Genomic DNA, 9,931 nt, shown 5'->3' with positions numbered 1-9,931 from the left:
CTTGGTGAGCATAAGAGACTTCTTTAAAAAAATAAAATAACCCATGCAAAGTCAGTTTTTCAACATGATGTAATGTTTCCAGTGAAGACATGATGTCACATATCACACATGACCTCTGTAGGCTTGATTCAGATGTGCTAAAATCAATGATACAGTTCCCAACCCAACTCAATGTATGTGGCCACTATTTAAAGAAAAATAGTTTTTTTGATTATGTTAAAACTTTGCCTTGACATGACAGAGGATCTGTGAACTGCAGTAACATCTTGAGAAATGGTGGAGTGAGGGACAGACAAGACGTACTGATGCTATGCAAATGAGCAATTAGAAAACTAGGTCAAAAACTACAGGAGGCAGATCCTCAAGTTGGAGAGACCAATGACCTTCTTTCTTTCAGATTACTCAGAAAGCACTGTGTGATCTGATGTGACATCTCTCTGCACAAACATGACAAGCTCAATTACAGGAAATTGAGAAAAACAGAAATTGCTGAGAGTCAGTTAGAGAAAAGCCAAGACATGCAGACATACAGATGCAGGCTGCGCTAGTTAGTGACTATAATCAAATGACTTCTGAAAGCTTTCTGACTGAACAAAACAAAAACAAAAAAAAACAATCTTATGGGCCGAAAAGATCAAAGGACTAATAAATAGTTTGATAGCATGTGGTCTTGCTCTTCCAGTTGTTCTTATGTGTTACTTTTTATTTGATGTACCTTGCTTTGAACATTCATCCCATATGTGACCAATGACAAGCCAGGATGTCTGTGTGCTTAGAAAAATAAAGTCCAGCGGTAATGTGTCTCAGGCGCAAGTGTCAATCAGAAGATTTATTAAGGAGGAACATGGATACAGTAAACACACTCTGTATCAATCTAAAATTGATGATGTCATCTATCTTCAGATGAAAGCATCTTCTAATAAACCAATCTACAAGAAAACAGCATGTTTCAGGTATCAAATGAACACACTATTACATTCAAGTGTATAAATTACTCATGTGTAAGCAAACTGTGTGCAGACACTGTGTGGCGTCCACGGAAAGAGCAAAAAGGGGGGAAATCAGATTAATCCTCAGCTTATTCGTCTTGAACCACAACTCCTGCATTCCATCAAAAGGTATTTTAACATTACTTAATGGAGGTAAAGTCTGGGTGCCTTGCCATTCACATATTTACAATTACACATTACAATGCTGGTCAGAGGTGCAAAAGACTCATGTTAATAGACATTCAGTGTTGCAAAATTCACATGGTCCAGAATTCACCATTGTTTTAGATGGTAAAATTAAATTAAATTAAATAAAAAAAACTTTTGATCTCACAGTTTTTTTCTTGCAATTGTGAGTTTATATCTTACAATTCTGAACTTTTTTTCTTGAAATTCTATGAAGAAAAGTCAGAACTGTGAAATAAAAACTTGCAATTGAAAAAAAAAGTCAGAATTGTGAAAACGTGAGATACCTTTTTTTATTGTTATTCCATGACAGAAACAAACTAAAATAAATACATAAAAATAAAATAAAATAAAATTGCAAGAAAAAAATTGCAGAATTGCGAGATTTAAACTCTTTATTTATTTGACTGTAATGGCTGTTTGCCTTTTTTTTTTTTTTACTGACTAATGAAAATGTTGTTAGAATTGCTCCTGAGATTATTGAACAAAACCAGAATCTCCTCATTAATATTGCTCATTTTTGTGAGGTTTAATGAACACCATAAAATGACTTTGTGATTCTATGGAAATCTCCTTGTGAAGACCTGAATCAGAAAGTCCTCAAGTTCTTTGTGATAAATGCATGATGGATACTACCATTAAGCCAGTTATGATCAGATCATTTTAAGCAAGGAAGAGAAGAGCAACAGTTAATGAGCAGCTGAAATGTTCAAACTTTAATGCTTTCATTCATTTATGCAAATGGGCAAATTAGCACTCAAGAGTGCGAATTTAATTGTAGGCTTTTCACAAGCCTCCCACTGTGTATATACATAAACTTTTATAATAATACTCTAACTTCCATTCTTATAGTTTATGAGCCCATAACCGATACCACAAAGAACCTTAGAGTTCTTTCAACTAGTCCAGACTAAACATGTAGAATAGAGTGTGCAGATCCCAAGTTTAATCAATAAAGCGCAGCGGCATACGGTTTAAGCTGCAAATCCAGTTTGTCTCCCTGTTTGGCTTTAATTAATGGCAGAGACATAAACAACAGTATATCCTCACACCAGACCGCCATCTGTGATAGTGGGAGGTGAGTGATTTGACAGACACATACTTTGTGTTGTATGAGTATGCATAAGCTGCTTTGCTTGTTATTCTCTGTCAGAGATATGGCTCCAAAGCAACTGAGTAAGACCAACAAAACCACAAGCATAAATAAAGTAAAGATCTGTGGGGAGGAGATGGTGGGGGGCACCCAGCTGAGGGATGAGCTGAACTCTACCTCAGTGATTCTCAACTAGTTTTACTTCACGACTCAGATTTTACCAACACCATGCACCTAAAAAAACATAAAAATGTATATAAATATAAAAATATATATTACTTAACATTATAATATTGAGATGAATATGTTGAATTAATCAGGTTCGCAACTAAGACTTGCTATGCTATGAAACCTCTGCTTAATACACAAATGACTGTTCATATTCATTAACCTTTAAAGATTCTAATTCAGGAAGTCTGTTCTCATCTTTGTAATGCCATAATTAATCTCAGAGTCAGATGTAGGTGTTACCTCTTAATGTAGTCGCACCTTCTGGTGATATTCACTGCGGTTAGATTATACATCAAACACAATAATTAAAATATGAATTGCTCATTTTCAGTTCCTTATTAGATTTTTGATAATAGATAAAGAGTTGTAAAATCCTTCTGTGATTTAACAAAGACTTTTGCAAAGCTTCCTATTATAGGATTTATGTGGCACACATAACTTTAACTCTTTCATGCCATAAGTAATCTTCCTGTTTGAATCAAGCAATATCCCAGACGTTGGAAAAAGTTTCATATTTGCCCTATACTGACCCCACTTCCTGACCAACAGTGAGAATAGATATGTAGCAAAAACTACAAGAATAAAAAATGTAAGCAGAAAGAAAAACTGAATATCTAAGCCAATTTTCAAAAACATTGATTAGGTACACAACTCAGATATATATTCCTTATTATTTAATGCTAAATCAGAACAGAAGCCACAAAGAGAGCTCCTATGAAGTCGATGGCCATGGTGGAGAAAGGAAAAGAAGAAAAGTGTTTTTAGGTCAAAATGGTAACACACCCCCCTGAACAGAACATGAGAATGTATAAGCAAACCCATGTATCTTGGCAGCCGTCTCGTGAATGACTTTCCTCCTGTAGATTAACATATGGGGCAAATAAGAGTGCTATGAAGTGCTATCCCACCAGTTGGTTCCCTCCCCTCAATGCACAGAGACTCAGAATTGCTTCCATAAGATCCCTTACCAGTATAAATCCTTATATTTAATTATGAGCATAAAGAAGGGATAGTTGCTAAGGCTGAAGGGCCCTGGAAAGACCTGGTGTTAAAGTAATACAAAAGTCAATAACTAAGGTGGCAAACTGAAAACTACAAGCATGCATACATCGTATGAATATAAATAAAACAAAGTAGAATCATGCAAATGGTGAAAATGGAAAAAAAAAAAAAAAAAGCGTATGCACAATTCTCAAATTTTTTTTTTAGAGCTGACAATTTTCTTCACATGCTAACAATGACATAATGATTTGATCATTACAATTACTGTAAACTAATCTTACAACCCACATAACATCTGTTGGGACTGGGTGGCACAACGCATGAGTTATGCAGAAATAGATACTGAATGCCAGAAGCATGACAGTTCCTACAGCCTATAGATCCTCTGCCACTCACTAAAATAAAAGCTGAGGTAAGATTGCATCATACAATGCCAGATTGCAATGACACAATCATTAATAACATGCAGTGCTGGAACTGGCTTGTATCTAGGAGGCTCTCTATTTGAATAATCTTTGAAAATAGTTTAGAAAAAAACAAAAAACTTTTTTGTGCTATATCAGTGCAAAATGCAGTTTGTAATAATTTTGTGTAAATTATTGTAAAGTTGTTATGCACTTCCAGAGCAGAACTCGTAACACCAGGCTGCGCAGGTTAGGGAGTGAGAGGCTTGCTGAATTAATGCAGTTCAGAGGAGAAAAGGAGGGACAGAACCCTTTTGGAAGCTTTGGGGAGCGGTGGGAGGTCATGGTTACACCAATCAAAATGAGCCTCACCCAGCAGCGCGAGATTTGATTTCTTAAAGGAGCAGATTTTTTTCTGGTCCAGTGGAGAAGAAAAGGGGTTAAAAATAAAGGCCTTGCTCAATTTGAAAGAAGGGATGGGAAAATGTTTGGTTGCATCTGGAAACATCAACCCTTCTGAAGGAGCCCAATGGCAAGATCACAAATATCCTTGCTTTGAACACTCAGACACACATGCCATTGACCAGACATACATTTTCTTATCAGTTCCAGCTGATTTATTTGTGTCAGATACAGACTTCAGCATGACGACATGTAACTCATTTCCTTTGCTACAAAACGCAGATGGTCCATTTTGAGAGTATATTGCACAAAATAATTAAAAACAAATGTGCCATTATGATGAAAACAAAAGCAAAACAAAATCCAGTTGTACACCTGCTATTTGGGACCCATTCACACAGATATACATAAACTCCTAGCTTTACTATATTACAGAACATATACAATCTTCAATCTAGTACCAGAAATGAGGCTCATATGTTTCCCCAATTCCATTGTACACTTCCCTATAGAAACGCTTCAGATCTACAGCTGTACATTTGCCTTGAGTAAAATAATAACCAGGCATTTAAATGCAAGTCAACTTCTCAGTTTAATTCTCACATGCTTTTACAAATGAAACCGGGTTGAAGTGCCTGAAGAAACCTCACTTAAAGCACAGTAAGAACATTCCCTTTAACTGTACAAAAATATGCCAGAAAATATTTTACTTTTTTTTTTCTTTTTTTTTTTTTTTTTTGTACAAAAATATGCCAGAAAATTTTTTTATTTTTTTTTTCTTTTTTTTTTTAAAAGATGAGGTATGTTGGTCATGTATCAAAATGCTTCCTGCCATACGTGTGCTCTAGAGTGGTTATCTGCTTAAATATTCCCATACTTGGAGGGAAACGGAACCGGTACACACACAAGAAACGTTTGTGGCGTACAGAAATTACATAAGACCTAAGAAAAAGTTCCATCCTGAACAGTGTTTCAGAATTGCCTCCATTCGGTCCAGCAACCGTTTTCCAGCTCCCTGTAGAGATATGGGTGGGATGGGAATGCATAGTTCAGATTTTACATTTTGCGCTCCACCACAGTTTAAGCAGTTTCACTGCAACCCCACAGAATAGCCACACGGTACGGCAAGCTACTTTAACATTTATTGCTTTAAACTAACTGGTATCTATTTTCATGTGACTAGCACTTATTTTAATTACTAGTAAGTGATTTAATAGTGGCTAGCATCTCAATCTCACTAGCAATCAATCTTTTATATACACATTATTCCTACTAGTCACTATCCTATACTAGTACCAACTGGAATAAACACTAGTGCCTGATAATCAGATACTAGAGTCTACTCAATTAGTATTAGTAGTAGTAAAACTTGAACATATACATGCAATAATTGCAATACATAGTGAATAGTTTGAGACTGACCATGACAGAAAAAAAAAATTGTTACCAGTAACAACAGAAACAGTATATTGTTACTACTGGGACAGTGACTAGCAGCAAGAAAAAAAGTAAAATTCCTAGTGAACTGAAAAAACACCAACTAATGGCTTACAAGGATAAAAACAACTGCATGTCAGATAAAAGTGGAAGCCATGTAGTTTTAAGGAATACATGTTAAAAGCGCTTGCCATACACACAGCCCTGTCAATATTGACCACTGTCACTTTTTTTCTAAGTTACAAGTCTCGTAACGCAGGTTCCGCCGTCTTAACCAGGACAACCACAGAGGCAGAGTCAAAAAATAACCTGAAGATGCGAGATGCCTCCTTGGTTCTGGAGGAGTTTGTCAGTTAGTAAGTGAAAACCAGGTCTGAAAAGTTCGCCTCCAGCCAGTCTCCCGCGATCATCTCACTGAGCTCGGGAGTGCAATAGTCCGGGAACTCGAAGTGTGAACCAAGGCTGCCCTCGCTGAAAGAGTCCAAATCTTTATCCACCAGAGAGAGACAAAGGTTTCCTGAAGTGTTGCCCAAGTCCGTCGCGTGAGAGCCCGCCGCTAAGTTCAAACTGAAGTCCACCAGCAAGTCATCGGAATCCTCGCTGGAGCTGCTGGACGAAGAAGAGACGGACCTGAAAGAGGATGCTGGTGACACCGAGGCAGGGTAAGCTGCGCTCTGCTTGGTAATGTTCTTGAAGTTGTAAAACAGTCTGCTGCCGGGAATTGCGCTCGTGTGCCTGGACTCCTCGTACATGCTCGCGCCCTCGGACTCCGCAGCGGAGCTCAGCGTGGGGCTCGCGGGGACGTTGTGCAGCCTGATGTACTCCTCGTCCTCGTAGTCATCCTCGTCGTCGTCGTCGTCGTCTTCGTCGTCAGTAAGTTCCCTTTTTATAGACTTGGTCACTTTTAAATTTGTGAAAACATAGTTGAATCTGCAGTCTTGTGAAGAAGCTCTGGCGGTAATGTTTCCCGGTTTGCTCGGCTTGAGTTTCGCGCACTTCTTCGCTGCAGCTCTGACACTTTTGCCGATCTTCTCTGGCGACTGCACCGCTGGTTTCGAAGAACTGTCGAGCTTTGGTTTTTTCTTGGGTCTGTATTTGTAGTCAGGGTAGTCAGCCATGTGTTGGAGCCGGAGCCGCTCGGCTTCGCGGATAAAGGGAATCTTTTCACTGTCCTTCAGCATTTTCCACCGCTTCCCCAGTCTTTTGGAGATCTCAGCGTTGTGCATGTCCGGAGACTGTTCCATTATTTTTCTCCTCTCGATCTTGGACCACACCATAAAGGCATTCATGGGTCGTTTAATGTGGCCGGTGGCTGTCTTGCACCAGTCCGGTTTCGGTGGCACCGGGCTGCACGCCATCAGTTCGTTCTCCTCGGTGTCTGTGGTCTCTCGCGACATGCTGCTCTCCGTCTCGCTGTGCTCCGTCTGCTGCACCATGTTCAAAGATACTTTTCTCCCTTGATAGACTCGCAGCTGCCGCACTCTAAAAGACAAACCTCTTTTCAAAGTTACCGACTGCCTTCTTAACTAGTTCCTAGGTTTCGCATATCGATTGCGTCACGTATAATTATCCAATAGCGTGCCACGGCTCCGCCCACAAGCCTAGTCATTAACCCTTTGTGTCCAACTAGACCTTGCCCAGTCAGTGATTCAAACGGTGCCTTCATAACCAAAATGCTGCCGGTTAAGAGAACAAACAGCATACTATGGCATTATAATGTCAAATTTACTGATCTAAAACAAATTCAAGTCAACTGTATAATTAACCAAACAAATAAGTGATGACTATGCTTATTTCTCAGCACAAACTGAGTTATGAATTAATTATAAATGAATTGAATGCTCAATCTAATGCTTTTTTCATTCTTTCCTGCACATATAGGATTGTGGTATATAAAAGTGAATGATGCATCTATGTTGGCATCAAAAACTAACCAGATGAAGGCATTTTACTAGACTGGATTCGGACATGCCTGGTTGCCATCCTGCCTCAGTACACAGCCCAAGATTTCATTCGTGTGCACGCCTGTGGGTGGGATTTTCATTACGTCTGCGAGACAGACATATTGAATGAACACCAGGTCTGTTCAGTGCGACACACCAGGGGATAGAGATAAAGTGAGGGGATAAACATTTACTGTATCTGTATTTGGAAAATCAGAGCATGACATGTACTAACTACTTAAGCATTACCTACAAAAATACCTGTTAATAATAATAACTGGTGTAATCTCTATAGAACAATAATAGCATGAAAACACTTAATTCAGTTATTTTCTAATGCAGTAAACAAAATGGGACTTCATCAGTTTTGACTTCTGGGGTCCAGAACCCCTCGAGAGCCCACTCAATTTGAACACTACATTTACATTCATGTCTTCACAAGGTTTTGCAACAATTATTATTATTATTATTATAATTATTATTTTGTCTTGCAAAGCTGTGCAGGTTGGTTGAAAATATTCAGTCTAAATACACTAAGTTAGGGGTCAGTAAGACTCTTTTTTAAAGATTGTTTCCTCCTTTTTGCAATTAGGAAAATCTGCTGGTGGCACTTGCACACTTCTCAACATCCGTGCACTTTATTAACTGATTCCATTTTGACAATATAATGTCAGTGCTGGAGTTGATTTTACCCTCCTGTCCCACTTACTTTATATTATGCAAGGAAAATGTATGTAGGTTGTTACTCCGAAGCTTGAGCTCATAATAGAATAATTATGTTATATACAACTCAGTCGTCTTGACCTACATATTTACCTTGCATATTTCTTTATGTCCAGACAGCAGTCAGGAGAGGGAGTGCAAAGATTTGCTGTGTCAAGGAGGTGAGCAACTCTCTCGCTCTCTCTATTTCTCGGTAGACCACCCTATACCACAGCTCTGGCTGACAGCCAACTCCGTCTCTGATAAACCTCTCTGCCGTTCTCTCATTTCTCCTTCCCCTAGAGGGCAATCATTTACCCCTTTGAATCAGTCCTGCCCTGCCCCCATGCATCACTTCCTCCCCCACCTCAGACTCATGCAGTGACACATTAGAAATGCAGTGAGAGGATTTTGCTGGGCAGTTTTGCATTGAGATATTGAGATACAGCCTAAGATTAATTTTCACGGCCAGCGTCTCCTACAGACCAGACCACCCCCTTCCCTCCCATCACGTCTTCCCGCTGAGACTGGCTGCTTCCGAGGGCTGCTTGCCACAATATTGATTCATTTCCATTTACCCTTTGAAAAAAAAAAAAAAAAAAAAATCTGGGTTACAGTGGTGCATTTACAATGGAAGAAAATAGGGCCTTTTCTGTGCAAAGTTATATCCAATTTTACAACATTGTTGCCATGACAATGCAACACAATAAACCTTAAAACTACTAAAACATTATTTAAACAGCTTTATAGCTCAAGTTTTAACAGAGGAATTAATGTAAGTGGTTTTATAAAATGATACACTTCACATTTCAGCTTTTAAATCCTCCAAACATTGGCCTCATTCACTTCCATTATAAGCGTCCCACTGTAACCCTTCATTTTAGCCTTTTTGTAAAGAAAATGAGGGATGAAGTGATATTATTTTCTGTGATAATCAACATTATATGCTACAAATGGTGTCCTTGAATATTCCTTTAAGCTTCAAGCCAGGAACATTTAAGAATTCTTGCTGCACCCGTTTCTCATTTTATTTTTATAATAACACCCTATTGCTCTCAGAGCAGTGGTGCATTACAGTAAATTAGATGAGGCTTGTACAGTGGTAAAATGGGCCTGGCGGAGAGAAGAGGTGAAGAAAAGATGATAGAGAGACGGAGAAGAGCACACCAGACAGGGATGACTCATCTCCTCCATGGCGTTGATCTTTCTTAGACTTGGAGCTGCCACTCACCCGCTACAGAAGTGCTAAAGCAATGGATCGATAGACAGTCCTGACTAGGAGCTATCTGATATTGAAGATGCAGGGACGTATACCTTCTGAATGGCCCCTGGATGGGCTCGTTCAATATGCCTTCAATCTCAACTGCACACAAAAGGCCAAAGTCAGATTAGGTGACTGCGGAGTTGGAGAGACACTTGCAATGGGTGGAGTGCCACATTCACATAAATGAGTTAACAAGCCTAATATCCTGGCCATTGATTGGGAATGCGTTGGCTAGCTTTGGTCTCAGGGGCCGTAGCTTACCTAACGGCTGCCGTTAG

At 39.1% G+C, this 9,931-nt stretch overlaps 1 protein-coding gene and 1 long non-coding RNA gene across 2 annotated transcripts; both read right to left on the bottom strand.

Annotated features, from left to right (window-relative positions):
* Positions 1–209: 209 nt before the first annotated feature.
* LOC107756576 (uncharacterized) lies at positions 210–5,027 on the bottom strand. The gene is made up of 3 exons (XR_001641834.1): positions 4,655–5,027; positions 1,988–1,992; positions 210–222 (listed from the first exon to the last, which is right to left on the bottom strand). It is a non-coding gene; the product is annotated as an uncharacterized LOC107756576 (long non-coding RNA).
* Positions 5,028–5,098: 71 nt separating this feature from the next.
* On the bottom strand, positions 5,099–7,288 carry LOC107756575 (transcription factor SOX-11-like). The gene has a single exon (XM_016573745.1). It carries the CDS (start codon positions 7,178–7,180, stop codon positions 6,098–6,100), a length of 1,083 nt encoding a protein of 360 aa, XP_016429231.1. The 5' UTR covers positions 7,181–7,288; the 3' UTR covers positions 5,099–6,097.
* Between the last annotated feature and the right edge of the window lie 2,643 nt (positions 7,289–9,931).

Source organism: Sinocyclocheilus rhinocerous, unplaced genomic scaffold (genome assembly GCF_001515625.1).
Source record: "Sinocyclocheilus rhinocerous isolate Xijiao unplaced genomic scaffold, SAMN03320098_v1.1 scaffold683, whole genome shotgun sequence".
Taxonomy (NCBI): Eukaryota; Metazoa; Chordata; class Actinopteri; order Cypriniformes; family Cyprinidae; genus Sinocyclocheilus; species Sinocyclocheilus rhinocerous.
This window is presented reverse-complemented; position numbering and strand designations above follow the sequence as displayed.

Bases quoted from the DNA above. Each gene is read 5' to 3' on its own strand.
- LOC107756575 (XM_016573745.1), bottom strand. From the start codon at position 7,180: ATGGTGCAGCAGACGGAGCACAGCGAGACGGAGAGCAGCATGTCGCGA.